Here is a 17,932-nt window from a genome sequence, read left to right as displayed (position 1 = left end):
CTCATTCTTTTTTACAACAGTCCCTTGGTTACTAATATTACAGCACTCGTGAATAGAACACCACCCCCGAGTGAAAAACATTCTCCAAAAATGAGCTTTCATAAAAATACCTCTGTGTATTACTCTGTGTGTTTTTTGGAAAACCTACAATAATAATTGATTGTTACAGTAGGTCAAAATATGTTATGTGTAAATAGTTCACTTTTGGCTAATTTACATAATGCAGGTGAAATAACATTAGTGTCAACAAAACAAAAGTGAAGTATGACAACCACGTCATCCTGTTGTAGTCTTGAAACTACCCAGTCCAAAACACTAAAACTTACAATATATTTAAGCAGTTAAATATTTTTTATAGAGAATATATATAATAGCTAGCAGCCATGGCAGCCAGCTGAAGCCAGCCATATCACTTTGCAACTCACAACTGGCAGCCCGCTGAAGCTAAACAGATGTGAGTCTGGTCAGTACTTGGATAGAAGACCTCCTTGGAAAGCTAAGGTTGTTGCTAGATGATGTGTTAGTGGGGCCAGGAGGGGGAGCTCACCTTGCTGCCTGTGTGAGTCCTACGGCAGCACATGAGGACACTATACTGTAAAAAGGTGCCATCCTTCGGATGAGACATAAAACCGATGTTCTGGTTCTCTGTGGTTATTAAAAATCCCAGAATGTTTCTCAAAAAGAGTAGGGGTGTTACCCCAGCAACCTGGCCAAATATCTCATTGGCCTTTAGCAATCATGGCCTCCTAATAATCCCCATCTATAATTTCGCTTCATCACTCTGCTCTCCTCCCCACTGATAACTGGTGTGTGGTGAGCATACAGTGTGCACTACAGCTGGCCTCCCATCATCCGGGTGGGGCTGCACATTGGTAGTGGAGGGGAGTCCCCATTACCTGTGAAGCGCTTTGAGTGGATTGTCCAGAAAAGTGCTACAGTACAGTATGTAAGTGTAAGGAATTATAATTAATTATGAATAGAATCTTTGGTAATAGAGGTTAGCTATCAAAATGTTAGCTATGGAGAATAATCATTCCAGGCATTGTTTAGGGTTCTTTCTACAATCATAATGTCAGCTGGTAGAAAATCACAAAAAGAAAATGGGGATAATGTTGAAGTACGACAGCTGCACATTATTGAAATTAAAACAGTTCAAACTAATTTTATGGTACAATAAAATGTGATAAACCCGTATATTCTAAAATAATAATTGTAGACTACTTTGTTTTAACCTGATATTAGTAAAATGAAGATTCCTAAATAAAATGTTAAATTATATTCACATACCAAATAACTGAAAAAAATTAAATGAATAGCAATAAAAGTAAGCCTATTCATATAAGACCAAAGAAATATTAAGCTATCACATAATTCATTGTTAAAATGAAGAACATAAGCAATGAAAATTGTTTCTAACAAGATTCTACTCTGCTATGCTACACCTAGGGCACTGTGCAAGTGTCAACGACTGCATCCTTACATAGGGAACATATTGAACTTTGATCACCTCAATCAGTGAGCTAATGTCAAGCAAAGTGACAGCAGCCATGGCTCCTTAAGAAATTGAAAATAAAAAAAAATAGTTCACAACAGAGCCCACTCTGAATTTATGTTCCACTTCACGCTCATTCGCTCACAAGACAGGAGTGTTTAGAACTACAATACAAACTTTGAACAATTCTAGGTCATACATTGACATGCCATTAACCTTATAAGGTTAAATCTAAATTTGATACATTTCAGTTGAATCAAATGAGATGCTACTGAGAGGAACATTTTATAGCACCCAGTTTCTTTAAAAATGTAGAATTAAAACTAATTTCAAAGTTTGAATATTTTCCATTTTGGTCTGAAATGGGAGGGTCCCTAGTTTTGTTTTTTTGTTTTCTAAGTGCAGGACTGCATTGACTTTTATTTTGTTGACAACATTTGTCTGAAAGAAAAAAAAGACTCAATATTTTTATGACCCATGGGCTAAAGTGACTAACTGTGCATTTCGTAAACTGCATTCTCTATTTTTCAATTTAACGGAAACTCCTTGAGCAGAGGATTTCAGATAAATAGAAAACAAGGTAATACAAATTCTAAAATCTAGTAATTGGTCGGGCTAGTATTAACAGGTATTACTTAAATTATTACTTTCATAAAATGTTTAAGAGAAAAAGTTAGATTAAAAGCATTTTCAGTCTCTTAAAATACTCTGTGCTACTATATTGTCTACTATTAGATCAACTGAAGGTCAGCAAATAATCGGTAAAATTACCTAATAATGCATAGTGAACTTACAGTACCAAAACAGACGGAAACATTAGACTTTCTTAATGTTATACTGGTACTTACTTTCACCCTTAAAGCTGCTGACGCTTAAAAACTTTTAGGTGTGTTCAAAGTTAGGTAAGCAGATATCTCAACAGAGAAACATTAATGAGAGGACACAAGTAGAAGCTAAGCAGAAGTGCATATTAAACTGGGAAAGGGAAAACATTCTGCACACAGGGTGGTGGTAGTCTCAAACAAGACAATATTAATAAAGTTGATAGTGTGATAGCCTTTTAAGACGCATCTTGACAAAATCCTCAGACCACTTATCAATCAGCAACAAAGCCAGCTAGATGGGCCTCTATTTATTTGTAACCTTTCTTGTGATCTTAAAGAAAAGATCAAAGAAAGAATATAAACTTTCTACAAAAACACGAATATTTCAATCAGAGAAACACAGTTATACTTTTTCAGCTGTTTCTAATATCACAAATCCTTCGCACTGGCTTAGATACAGCCATACACCATAATGCATTACTTAAACTTATGTATCATTTAAATATTTAAAAAATACAGAAGACAAAAATCCAAGTGTTTAATAAAACGATACATAATTAATACATTTTCAGATGCTATGTGGATATATAAAATTAACAGTTTTTAAAATGCCTGCCAAACTTCCTATCACAGGTAAAGGCTGTACAGGACCTCTGAAATTCAAATTTCACAGGACCCAGAAAATCACAATGCTTCCTGCACAGTCCAAGGACAGGGAACCCATACACTCCAGTGACAAAGAAAGGCCACCTCCTGCATCTGGAGTCAGTTGTGTACATTCTCTTGAAAGGTCAGTGGCTTTAATATAGATACGCAGACACTGTTGCAAGGATGCCCTTAGAAACAAAATAAGATCCTATCGTAGTCTTATAAAAAGCTTGAACATTAATTTTGAAATCTGCTTACCTTTCAGTTCCTCTCAGGAACACAAAAACACATGCAAACCACAGCATGAAAGGCAGTGCTATTTAAAGTGACAGTAGATTACCTCTTTCTGCTGCCGCTCCAGTTCTCTCATTCGGATGTCTCTTGCTTCAGCTCGTGCTGCCCGCTTCGCAGCGAGCCGTGCCTCAGCCTTGACAGAAGAGAAATAAAAAGCAGCAGCAAATTAGCACACTTGGGTTCAATCAACTGATATTCTAAAATCTTGTAATCATTATTGTATATACAGCAGATGCACTTCCTCTATTGTTTTGTAATCAGGAATTGGCAAATAAACAGCTTATTTTTATTCTGTACTAAGAGACGTTTACTGCGCACTCCAGAAAACCTCAAAGCACATGTGAAATATTAACGAATCATAAAAATAGATCTTTACATGTAATCTGGATTTTGATTTAATCTCATAAATATGTCTGACATTGGAAGAAATGGTTTCATTGCAAATATCTGCCATGAAGAAACTTTCTGTTCATGAGCAACAGGTTATGAACAAGAATTGTGGATCAGACCTAAACTTTACACGATCATACCTTCCTCCCAAAATGCCACAGGGACGTAGTGATGGGCTTTTTAAAATTGGGTTACCATTTGTGTGATTCCACTATATTCGGATTACCCTACCTCACAAAACCTGGAATTTCCAGTCCAGTTTTTTTAGCCTAGCCCTTTGCATCCTTTTGTGCCCACCATTGGTTGAGGAACAACCCAAAATTCAGTTAAATTTATTACGTAAGTCTTCAGAATTCTGCTTACACAAATAGCAGAATTAAACAGAGGTTTTATTTTTAACCAGGAATTATCTTCTGTAGGTTATGAACAAAAGGTCACTCCAGCCAAGTAATTACACTGTTATCACTTCTCCCAGTGACAATTACATTTACAAAATCTAATTAACCTCAGAGGAGGCAAGGTTAAAAATTGCTTCATTTGGAATTATCCAGATTATATCTTTATCAGACACCAAAGTGGAGCACGACCTTTCATCATTCTTGGTTGTATATGCTTTAAGGTCAATAGAGTCAGAGGCAAGAGATCATACTGTGAGATGTTTCCAAACATCATATAGTGTACTGCATTGCAGTTTAAGTAAATGTTTTTCCAATATAATCCTGAACATGTTAAATGTTAAATGTCCTAAATGTTGTACATGTCCACTACTTTACAAAATAGAAATATTAAACTAATTACATAAAAAAACTAAGGTTTTCCATCAAATTACATGTAAAATGTATAGCTTCAAATGAAAGCTACATTATGTAGTAACATCATCACTATACAAATGGATTCCACCAGTTAATCTGCACATGATTAGAGATACAACATGGATCATGAACAGGTTGTACTCCAAATCACTACCATTAACGAATAATTTCAAAATAACAGTTGTAATTTCAAAATACAACTTATACCGTACTGTACTCCACGAGTAAAATAGAAACAGTTTTAAACTGCTGTTCCTGTTGTGCATAAACCTCATTTTAGGAAATCAGGCATCCAATCTGAATTCATACTAATCCTTAATAAAATGATACAAATAAAAGAAGCAACAAAATATTTAACTTCAATCACTATTTTAAAAGAAACATTTTTGAAGAAATCTAATGTACATAAAGCTTACATTACATTTTGTGGCACTGACAAATACATTCACAACATCTTATTAACCTCAGATGGTAGACTATTTTTCTTCTTTTCAAAAGAGTCTACCATATTCTTTATTATATATTTCAATATATGTATCTACACTAAAACTATAATGAAACTGAAGACATGGATTTTAGAGCAAGATGTTAACAGAAGTCAAGGAAGCAAAGTAATTCACAATTAAAAATGTACAAGATATGCATTAGATGAAATCTACTTGATTCAGAACAGTGAAGCTGAACAAATGTATCAATTTGGAACACATTATTTACAAAACGCAAAAAAAAAAAGAACAAAGAGTCAGAGGAATATCTTTGATCAATAATTCAACACTATATTTGAGTAATTATTAAGGTCTTACAGGTCAATCAAAGGGCAAACAATGTAACATTAACTCATCTAGTCATGTCAGTGCCACAGTACAATACCTAAAGTTATAGGGGTGACGTGTCATCCTTTCAAAACAAACTAGAGCAAATTTATTATTGCACAGAGAGGGAATTGTAATTAAAATCAACAACACCACAGCACCAGCCACAGTCCACAACAGTTGGTATTATTTTTCCACTCACAAATGTGCTTTAATTATGTTAATGAAAGAAGTACTGTAATATAGAACAGAAATAAAGCTTTAACGAATCACGGATGTTTTCTTAAATAAATATGGGTACCACTTTAATTTATTATAAATTCCACAATATAAATTTAGAACAATACACAAAAGATAGACTGAAGGTTACAAACTACTACATATGATTTGTTAAAATTAATAGCTTCAGATAAGAAACCAAAACAACAATACTTCTTTTTTCTTAGAGTAATTATTTGTTTCTTCAAAACCTTGACAACAAATATGGGAAAATAATATTTTAATTACTATTAATTGTAACCAGCCAAGATCTGCTGCCATGTACAACATTATTTTAGGTATTTAGCATGCATATCATGTGTCATTTCAAACAGATTGAAGAAAATGCTTCCAGTTAAAACTTGAGTCCAATCAAGAAGCACATTTACCAATATTCTGATTTCCTTGATTTATGTAATACTGTTTGTTTTGAAAGCTGAAAGAATTAGAAAACTGTATCTGCATCTCTGTATAGAAATACTTTAAGAGATGTACAGTAAATTAATTAAACTGTTTCGTTAGAATGAAAACAGTGTTTAGTCAACTTTTAAGAGATACAACTCAGAAAAACGTATAGACAAATGAGCTTATTCACCACACTTAAAACTGAGTAACACTGGAAAATATCACTTTGTATAAGAATATTGTATACAGAAGCATTGTATATACACGTTTATGAATACACAACAATATATATAAGAAAAACAAACATTGTAGGTGAATGCAGATGGGCAGTTGGACTCCAAGATCAACAAAATGCTCAGACCTCTTAGGTCAACCTGTAGGAGTGATCTGATCTCAGCAGTAGTCAATCAACATTAGTTACTGAGTAATGAGGGCATCATAACAGCTAGTATAACAAAGAATGCATCATTCAACAAAACAGAATTTTAATATATAGCTTCTTTAGCAAATATTTAACAAGGAGTAAATAATTTTGGTGCAGATACACAACTTCACACAAATGGCTATCAGCAGCTTTGACTGTTTAGCTGAGATTCTTTCTGATGAACCTTTTCTAACAAAACTTAAGACTTAAAACAGTCCCATTTATGACTTAAGAACTAAGGCAACATTTTTCTTGTGGTACCATTACATGAGCTGCACATGAAGAGAATGTTTCTTAAAACAGCAGGAACTGGAAAAATATATCACTTTCTAGAAATAATTAGGAATAGAACAACAGTGTGACTGGAATAGTTTGTCATGATCCCTGTTAATACTTAGTTAAAGAATCCACACTAAACTCTTCTTAAAGTATGTGTTTAAAGTAATCTGTACTAAACACTCCATTAAAACAAGCAAGGTCATTAAATCTTTATTTAATTTAAACCATCACTTAATAGGCCATTTGAATACCTGACTAAGAAGTCAGATGAAGAAATCTCATTTTTAAAACTTTGACATGTTCAACCCTTGTAGCACTGACACCTCATTGATCTAATCCCAGTTTAAAGCTAGCCTTGGATATTGGGGTTGCCTCTATACAAGACAATCCTGATGAGAAGTGGTATCCCAGTGATGCCTCATGGGATGTAAATCTAGAAACATAGCAAGCCAAAGTTCCAGGACATTGATATTTGCATTTGAAAGAAAAGGTTTTGGCCTAATGATCACATTTATTAAGTGCACAGAAACAAGTTGCTGAAGACAAGGTACAAGTTGTAGAAGAAGCATCATGTTTGATTAAATTGTCTTATACAGGCATTTTAACTCTCATTTACTCATGAAACAAGTTATAGTCCCATAATGGTATGGCTCTGGTTTCCAGCCAGTGCCTTCCGAAGTTATGAGAAAAACTCCCTGCACATGCTGAAATAGCAACCTTTGAAACTGAAACTAAAAAGTTTGCCAATCTCACTTGCCTAAACAGCAAATAAACATTAAGATTGATCAAGTGTTTTGTTATCTATGAAACTACTAAATCCAAATCATTTACAAGCTGTCTAACACAATAATCAACATAAAATGTACATCTCTAATTTGTGGAAAACAAGCCCTTGTAGTTTCTTCTGTTGGAACATTAAATGACAGTGCTAATACAGTACTGGTCAGTAAAGCTGCATAATCATGAGTTACTGTTATGGGTCAAGAAAATCTTTTATGATACACCACTAATGTATATAAACATATTTATCCATTCTCTGTCTCCATTTTGCTTTAAAGTATAAAGAGACACTTAGATAATTGTGGTTTTGTAGTGGATCATGCTAGGGTCAGAACAAAGAAAAAAGAAAACTGTCCAAAGGAAGTTGCTATGGTGGACTACTTTAGATTGATGTGTAACTAAAAGCTGTCCACTGAGAACTAACATGAAAACAGCACACATGGTAGAACAGTCACTTTCAGGGCAACATGAGAATGTGAAACTAGCTTCTGGTACAAAAGGAGAGGGGTAAGAGTAAATCATTGCTTTAGTTTTAGTGTAGTTTGGCAGGATGTAATATATTTCATACTCTGTAATTAAGAACAATGCTAAAATAAAATTATTTTTAAATGCAGTGACTCAAATGTGATTTGAAATGTGATGTTTTCTTTAGGGAACTTTATACAAAATTACATTTATTTTTTTCTAGTGTGATCTTTGTTTCTGTGGAAAAGCCCCAGATAACTGACACAGCCAGATTACCCAATATAAACAGTTTATGAATCACTGGAAAGATATGCGGTGGAGATATAATTACTAGTATAGCTTTTAGAGATTTTCCAGCATTTTTTGAGTCAGTTTTTTCGGCACTCTACACATTATGTACCCAGATATAAACAAATACCATGTCTGTAGATATCACAACCGTATAGTCAATAAGAAACGTTTACATATATTTGTCACATTTCACATCTCCCACACTGAGGTATAAGAGAACCTAAAGCAGGAGCACTGAATTGGCAATACAAAAATGCGCCTTGCTTACAGCTGTAAAATTAACTTTTTTAATTTAGAAAATGAAACTACAGTAGCATGAAACTTAATATTTCTGCAAATTGCTACTAATAGCCTCTGAAGATTGTATTTTTATCTTCTACTTCAAAAGTTAGAGATTTATTTTTAAGATCACTTACATATTCTTTTCTTAAAAATCTTTATTTCTTCCCATGTTCAATGGTAGCCAGTAAAAAGTAATCTACAGTATGCTTAATTTTGAGATCTGACTTTACTGCTCAAAGTAATGAGCACTTCAATCATTGCTATGGACCAGAATACCAGGCTTGAAGTAAACTCATTTGCCATCTCCTTTTTCTTTTTTTTATATCATATAACACAGACATCAACTGTCTTCAGCACATTATCTAACTCAGTCAATCACCGTGGTGCACATCACAAAGTCTAAACAATGTTGACGTGCCAAATAAATCTTTAATTTAATATTTTTTCAAAACGCTGTGTAGTATTTATCTTTTTTCTGTAAGTTTCCACAATCATGTGATGAAAATTGTTTACATGTTATACAATAAATGAAAGCCAAGTGTGGCTGGGTTTTTTATACAAACTATGACAATTTGCTGTTTAACCATCAGGATGGTGTGATTCAGAAGAATTTCCATGTTTTACCATTCTAAATGCTAATAGTGAAGCCCAGTTCTCAGTTTCAAAACTATACTCTTCGTTCTTTATACTGCTAGTATAAACCTCTACTATCACACAATTACATCTCCTTTTAAGCATCAGTTCATTTTTTAAACACACTGACATACTGACATATAAAGAAGACAAGTTTATATTTCCTATGGAGAAGTTTAGCCTTTATTATTTAGCCTGAATTTAAGACACAATAAAAAAGAAAGACTGTTTTTAGAAAAAGAAAATGAACCATTTTACGTTAACTATCATCAATTATTATCAGAGTGCAAAAAAGGTTCTGTTTATATACTTTTCTTCAGACCTTAGATTTGTTACTTAATTAGGGCTACTTGCCTTTGTCTAAACTTAAAATATTATAAGATCTTCCTTACATTGACAAACAGAGACAAGCTCAGGTATATCATTTATTTTACCTTACAAAAATTCAACTATATATTCAAAACTGAAACTTTTGGTGAGTTTTCCCTTAATCTTAATATTGCATAACAACATAAATTTAGCCTTTCTGAGACAGGAGAAATTTGAAAGCCTCATGTGAAGAAGACATTTTTGTAGAATTTTGAGAGCGCCATCTTGATAATTCTTGTACACATTTTGGGCTTATTTTTTAAACAGATGTGAACTAAAAAGGTAGTAACAGTGTACTTGTTCAAAATATTTATTATTTTCAGAAATCCATGCAAATAGCAACCTACCAGCAGCTACAGTGTGTATTTATTCTCTATTGAAATTAGAGAAAAAAAAACAGTATGAGTCACAATGTTATCAAGTTTACGGTTTATTCCATGCTGAAAAGAGAAGAAAGGAAACACAATGTTTCGGCTGTGGAACCTTCACGTGCACGGTGGATGGATAGAACCTCATACAGGAGTTTCACTTTACACAGAATATTTGATTACCAACATACCCATCAAAAAGGTAACAAAATACAATACAGTAGATATAAAAAATATACTGTGTATATTACAATTCTTTCTCAGTATTCAAAGCAGCAAAATAAAAAGTTGCTATTCCAGCCTAACAAGATAAAAAAAACTAGCTGTGCATTCTCATCCTTAATCCCCAAAAAATGGTTCTGCACTTGTATGGAGAGCTAATTTTGTAAAGAGCAACTACAGCAAAGGCTAATTAAAGACTGACCAACCCCACACCCAGGGAATCCCTGGCTCCAGTTACTCCCTTCACTCTTCACATTGCATGTTTTAATATTACCACCCCCACTTGACAATGCAGCAGACAGGACTACTTTCAAAGCACTTTCAAAAAAAAAAGAGAGAGTCCAAAATGATGGTTTAAGTGAACAGCATACTAGTTTTACTTTTGCTTTCCACAACATTTCTGTCACCAGCTTGACTGGTATCCTCAAATTCTTCTATAAACATTAAGCAAAATAAAAATACAAATTATTTTTCTTGAAAACAAATCCACCCAACTGCAAAAATCAATCAAGAAGACAAAAGGGGCAGGGGATGGATTCCACAATTGGAAATTGCATTGAAGAGTCTGAAGTAAAACCGACAGAACCTATTCTGTAAATATATTTTCCTGCTTTTACTACTGAAGGTTGATACAGTATATAAAAGTAAACCCAGAACTTCAATCCGTCATGAAACATACTCATATATATATACACAGTATACACTCCCTTGAGCACAGGAAAGGAATGAAAAATGCACGAATTCAGATTCCTATTGAGAAACACTACCTTAAGCCACATTAAGGTCAAGCAAGCCTACATACTATAAGCAATCATTTTTTAAGGACTGTAAAAGTGTAAATCTTAAAGGCAATAAATAAGCAGGTCACATGGATGATGTATTGAAAACAATGGGAAAACTAGGTTTTGTGTGGTGTTAACATGAATAAAGCAATTGAAGCAAGATTGCACATCCTCAAGATCAGGCACCATACATAAGTTTCTGGCCAAAGTTACAGACCTTGCCCAGAAAATTCACAACTCATTTTTTGAGATAATTAGTAAGTCCCAGTCAGCTCTTAATTTGTATTTTACTGTTACTGAAATAAAACTATAGTTTCTTTTTCTGCAAATACTGTAAGTCATCAGTCCAAGCACAGTTCACACACATTCATGCATTCACAAGTACAGCCACAAAGGCAAAGACAGTACACACAGAAAGGCAGACAATGGGAAAGAGGCACACACACAGTCGCATTTCTTTAACCCAGTTTTCAATGGTAAATGACAGCTGACTTGCTGCCTAAGAACTGTCCCATTGCACACTGCACCTGTTAGAACGGTCTGGCAATGTGACCTGCTCAGCACACCAACACAGCTGATCCTTCTGTTTTCAATACTATTTATAGCTCTTAGCTGTACCTCATATTTGTGCTTCTGACCTCCTGTCTCAATCTATACCTAACTGATCTCTCATTTGGGGGAAGCAGATAAATGTAGGCCTATTTAATGATTAGAAACCTACAAATCTACTGTGCCTTAATCAGATCAATATCTTGCTTAATACTGAATTCTATGCTGTCAATTTAAAAACAAAAAGAAACAAAACAATGTAAACAAATTGGCATAGGGTATGAAATGAAGAATGAAGAAAGCTCTGCAGGAGCAGGAATTGCATGATTAAAGAAGTTCCTCACCCCTTACTTCCTCATCTACTCTTAAACAGTTACAGCAATAGGAGAGGGGCATCTGCTTCAGAAGATACATCTGTTCACACTTACTGTAGCCTATGTAGCAGACCCAGCAGAAGATGATGTTATTTGCTATGTTGTACACTATACAAGAAGCTTGTGTGTACTAAAGTGTTGGCAAAGCCCAGCATGATTTGCAAAGGAGCAATGAGCAGAGTAATGAGAAAAACTATAAACAAAATAAATGTTATTGGTTTAATCTTAAAACCGTCTCAGTATATTGCTTTTCGATAAAGTTGGCATATTTCTTTGTCATACATTAAGAGAATATAACATTGTAAACACTAACAATGTTACGTGGGTAAAAGACTTTTCATATGAAAATGCTTAAAACTGTTAAGCTCAAATATGTCCCTCTACATGTGTCTTCCAATGGATTGGTGTTATTAAATACTAACAGGAAAATGTGCTCCAGTAAAGATATTAAAAGACGTTATGTGAAAAAGCTCCCTCCCTCCGAGCGACGCGCCGGTTGGAGTATTCTCAGTCGCAACGCCAGCTCAAAGATTTGGTTCAAACCACCAAATGGAGACGGGCGTGCCGACAAGCGGACCCTGCTGATACGGGATTAACGCTAGGATGAGAGAGATGTGAAAAAGCTGTATCCTTTACAGTAGACAGGGGTACTTATATTACTCTACACCATTTAAATGTATTTAGATAAAATGATCCTATAACAATCACAGAACTAGCACAAACAGGTATCAATTGCAGCACAAGGATTGGTTCCTCTATTGTCAATAAATTGACTTTTAATTGTGGAACTTGGAAGTACATGAATAGATCAAAACACCGCGTAAGTCTTCCAACAATGCTTTAAGCATTTTCCTCCATCACAGCAAAAGTGAACAGTGTCTGGCATTTCAAAATGTAAATGACTTCATGCTGTACAGTGGGCAAGGCCAGCTGAGGGCAGGGCGTGATTAAGAGTAAGTCAATAAATAACAGATGCAGCTTTATAGGAAAAAAAACAGCAAGCAGTTTCCTCACATGACACTGAAACAACGGTCAATTTCAGTGAAAGAGACAAGCTGGTGGACCAAAATGCAGAAAATGGGAACAGAACAAGTAAGAAAGAGCACTTCCCTGTATGTTTCTTGTCAATGGATATGCTAAATTAGAAACAACATGCATTATAATTATGTCAAACCAATTGCTCTTGCTTCCTTAAGATGCTGATGTAATTGTGGCATCACTATTAGACATTATATATGGCATTACAAAATTTTACTATAATTCTTTCTTTTTTTTCAGGCACCATTTCATTTTTCTAGGCACCTAATTACTGAAGACTATAAATGTGCACTTCCAACTTCTTGTGAACTACTCCACAATTGAGCCTGAAAGCAAAGGGGTTAGTTAAGACAACTAAAAGACACACCAATACCACTCCAAAGACTGCAGTATAGGCATTCCCTGTAATCTGCAAAACACTTAACTGCAGCCTTTTTTAAAAAAGAGCTTTTAAAGGACAGTACACAAGTCAAATAAATACCTTCACTGTTTGGAAAAACTACAAAAACTACACCCTAGATGAAACACCACCTTATCTGAGGGCACTAACAACCTAATATGTAGGGCAATTTAGACACACCAGCTAACCTGGACAGCACAGAGCAGGACTGTGGGAGAAAGCTGGGGCACTCTACACAGATTTGGAGAGAAGACTCCACACAGGAGGAAAGCTTTTTGAATAGCACTAACCTCCATGCCACCTTGCCACTCTTCACTAGTAATGTGTGGGAGAAATTTCTAATAAAAATGTGGACTATGTATTTACTGGATATTGCAAATTCTCCTCATTCTGAGCATATGGCACATAGTGTGGCAAGACTTGCTACAAAACATGTCAGAGCTCTTCAACATTCCCCTTTCAAATTCTGAATTTGTCATAGAAATTAAACACACTATAATCCAGAGAAATTAAAGACGTCATCGGAAGCTCTGAAGAATAAGAAAATAAATATTCTATGATTATATAGTCTCCTTGGTATGAAATCCATCAAAGCCTACATCTGAGTTTACTGTCTTCTTGTAGAGTCTTTAAATAATTCAGCCAAAGGTGACATTTGTTCAGTTTGGAAGGGAACAATGACTATACGCAGACATAGCAGATATTTGACACCCAGCTCCAATACTTTTCTATAATTTGCTAACCACAAGAATGAAGGAAACTGCATGCTCACAGGCTATATATCTATCAGAAGCAACATGCTTTCACTCACATCCTCCATGGATAAATTCTGAACACAGAGCTGAATTTGGATGTATATAATTTCAGATTCAGTTTCTCTTCCAGTCTAAAATTAGCATTTTGGAATGCACTCACTATTATCAGAAAGAATTCCATAAATAAAAGTAATGCAACAGGACACTTAACAGTGTAGTGCAGTACTGTGGTCGCCCTGTCATTATGGTAAGAATAAAAAAAACTTCTAAAATGGGCTTAAGGTTTTCACGAAGACACAACTAAACATCTACAGTTGCACTTACAGAGTATGAGATGTCTCTTAACCATAGAGCAGTAACATTTTACAGAAGCCAGAAAATTTTCCTTTATGGCAATTTCTCTTCATTTTTTGCACATGTAATAATTCCTCTAGATAAAAAAATTTGAAATAATTTAAACAAAATTAGTAAATCTTGAGGAGTAAAATTATTAAAAGGGCATTTAATACACTTTAAAAGTTTATTACAATAAATGAATATTAAATTCTAAAGAATAATTATTTCTTGTAGATCTTTACAATGTAAATTGAAAGAGATGTTTTAACGCCTGGGGTCTGCTGTTCTGATATATTATAGTATGATACTTGCAGTACATTGTCATAGTCAAGATGAAAAAATGTGTAACCAAAACAGCTTAGATAAGACTTAACACAATGCAATAACAGAACTATAAGCTACAAAAGTTACAGTTGCAGCTAGACTAATGTATTAGCTTGCGAACTAGCTATCTTCTGATGTAACGAATCGATATTCTCCTGATTAAAACGTTATTTAACCATAACAACTAGTTTGATTATACAGGATTCACCAAAGATGTAGGCTAGCCATAATGTCGACGGAGAAAGAGCTTTGTGCTTGAAATGCGTTGCTATTTGCTATGTTCTGTCTGCAGCCATTTTGTTTTTGCTATTGTGGCACTGTTTATTTTGCGCTTATTGAGACATTTTTTTCACTTAAGGGACACTCTATATTTGTAAGTGACCCACTGATTCATCTGTGGGGAAATGTTGCATTTTTTCTACATCTTACTAACACAGGTCTCAAGGGTCCAAAACCCTAATGCGTCAGATATTCTGTCGAAAATTGCAATTGCATACTATTTATATCAATGGTTTCTGTTACGCACATACAAAAAACAAATTGGTTAATTAACGAAACCGCACCTGTAAAAAAAAAATGTTTTCCCTTAATTACTTCATTTGTTTCAATCAACCAAGACTTGATGCTAATGCGTGACATTTTCAAACCAAAGCATGGGAAATTTGGTCTCAATGCGATTACACACCATTGCAGCTGCTGGGCGGAAAATGGTCTTGCGGTGTCACTACAAAACAGTATTGTTTGGCCAGGTAGTCCGTCTAGCTTGTAAACAACTGCTGGAAACCCTGGTGACCCCAGCACGCACTTGTTACCTTAAATTGAACTGCTGAGTATAGGCCTAGCACTTTCACTAATACCAAAGCTAAATATTTTTGGAATGTGTAATATTTTTTATGGCACAAATTCAAGAATTTACTAAAATCTATACTCTTGAACTGAGATTTGATTTCTTCTATAAGGGGTAGATTATTCTGATACTGTTAACCATAAGTCTTATTTCTTAAATTTTCATATCTAACACTAAATACTATTTGACAAAAAATAACCTTGGTCATCTGACATACAAGTGCACAAATCTTTATAAAGTTATCAAGTATTTAAAAATTGTTGTTCTGCTGTTACCTTAATTCTAGGTAAGAGATACCAAGTTCACAACACACAAACTAAATAAGATGAATACATAAGACTATGATCACGACAAAGTAGAAGAGATGTGCTGAAGTGTAGAACTGCATATAGAATTGTTTAGTTAACTCAAAATTTACAATCAAGGAAATGGAAGTTTTCCAGACTTCACTTCACAGCAACAGAGACATGGCCAAAAAATTCCACAGAAGCCGACTGTTATTAAAACAAACTTGTAAAAAGAATTATCGGAGTTTTAAAAGGAAACATCGCATGTAACCAGTATATCCAATTTCAATACTGACCTCTCCCTGTTTACTTAAAAACATTTTAACATAACATAGCCTTAACCAACAGCAGAAACTTTTCTATATTATATTATTTGAGATTACAGAACTGCACTGCAGATTGATTTGGAGGTTAGTTTTGTTGATACATAGTTATTGTGTCCTGGGTTTGATTTAGGCCTGAGGGGTCTTCTGTGAAGAGTTTGTACATTCTCCCTGTGCCTGAATGAGTCTTTGCTTAGTGCCCCTGTTTCTTTCCAATCCAAAGAAATGCTACAGTACGATACCGTAAGTGATATCTCCAAACCGTCATCCATGTGTGTGCCCTGCAAGGGACTAGCGTTCTATCAATGTCACAAAACAATATTAGTCTTTGTTTTGTTTTGTCCCCCCCAACCAAAAATAATCAACAAGTTTTCCGGGTACATGAAAGCAAATATAACCTCTAAAAACAAAGCAGAGCAGAAAAAAGTCTTACAATTCTCCTTCCAGAATTTCAAAGTCTCCATTAAAGATGTTCAATTTTGTGACCTATATCAATATACAGTACATGTGTGAAATCAATACAATTACAGAGCAAAAAGGACATCCCAGAAAGTAATTGTAAAAATAAATTTAAAAACCTGTTAGTGTTAATGTTAGTGTTCTCTGGTGTTATTTCTGCGTTCCAAAAACTGAGTTATTAATCGTTATATCTTTAATTTGTCCCTGACAGATATTTAAAATTAAACATTTTTTATAATTTTGTCTTAAGTGAGGTGTAATTAAAATATGTTTTATTGAAAAGTTACAATAAAAAATAATTACTTTAAGATATTTATTAATCTTCTACAAATTAATAACCTCGGAATAAAGAAAACAAAAGGGGAACTTCAAACATAGCCAGAGGTTCGGTTATATTATTACTGATGTTTATCTGGGGTGCAACTGAACATGTGCTGTACATTATGTGTGTAATCCAACTAACAGGACAACATAGGCTTTGACATTTGAAATGCTCTGGATTCAAAAACATTACAAGATCCCTTCAAGCATTTGGAAATGGGAGACTAAAGAGAAAAAATAAATAAATTGAATCCAGTCTGATGCAGTATTAATAAGAACAACATCACTGAAACAAGAGAAAAAAGCATGTAAAACATGGAAATAAGCAAGCTCTTAGTTCTTAAGATTAAAAACCATATTCTTAAATTTACTATTATTAAGTCATTCAAAAATCTGAAGCTAATCAATTTGTCCTATGTTATGTGTACTTACTGTATGTATTTGTACATAAGATGTACTTACAAGTAAGATGTGCTTACTAGAAATTCTGAAGATTATCAGCTTGTTTTGTAGTAAGCAACATTAATGGATCTTCAGCACTTCACAACCATGAAATGTTTCAGGTTTGAAACTGTTATGAAAAAAAACAGTTCAATCAAATGATTTTCAAACATTTACTCCATAGCTTAACACTATGTAAAGTATACTGACTTTGATTTTTATCGAAAAATCAATCAACTATTACTATAACATGATTTCTTATTATTCACAAGTATCACGTTTTTTCTAAGTCAATCCTGATTAATTAAAGCATGTGTGTAAGATACTTATTCTATTTGATAACATAACTCTCTACCAGAAAACAATGCTGCTGGAATAAATTAAGTATCCAGATTTTAAACATGAACTTTTTAACCTCATTTAAAAAGGAAGGATATTTTATTTTGAGGAAAAGACACTGATGAGTGGTAATGTTATTTCATTTTTATGCAAAGTAAAAGTGAGCTTTAGCCAGCAAAACTCCGTCCAAAAAGGCAACCTTTAAGGATCTGATTAGAACATTCAGATTATCAATGAAAGAGCTTCAGGGTGGAAATATTGCATTTTGGCATCATACATTTGCATTACAAAAAATACTGCTCTAAATGG

At 34.1% G+C, this 17,932-nt stretch overlaps 1 protein-coding gene across 25 annotated transcripts in view; it reads right to left on the bottom strand.

Annotated features, from left to right (window-relative positions):
* Positions 1-17,932, bottom strand: part of lrrfip2 (leucine rich repeat (in FLII) interacting protein 2) — a 73,048-nt gene that overhangs the window by 40,923 nt on the left and 14,193 nt on the right. For 24 of the 25 annotated variants that reach the window (XM_015357222.2, XM_069195025.1, XM_069195034.1 and 21 more), the window contains one exon: positions 3,305-3,391. In XM_015357222.2, the coding sequence (XP_015212708.2) occupies positions 3,305-3,391 (87 nt within the window). Of the gene's footprint in view, positions 1-3,304; positions 3,392-17,932 lie in introns of those variants that run through there. The other variant, XM_015357227.2, reaches the window with a different exon arrangement.

Source organism: Lepisosteus oculatus, chromosome 10 (assembly GCF_040954835.1).
Source record: "Lepisosteus oculatus isolate fLepOcu1 chromosome 10, fLepOcu1.hap2, whole genome shotgun sequence".
NCBI classification, from domain to species: domain Eukaryota; kingdom Metazoa; phylum Chordata; class Actinopteri; order Semionotiformes; family Lepisosteidae; genus Lepisosteus; species Lepisosteus oculatus.
Note: the sequence above shows the minus strand (reverse complement) of the source record. Positions and strands in the feature narration are given on the sequence as shown.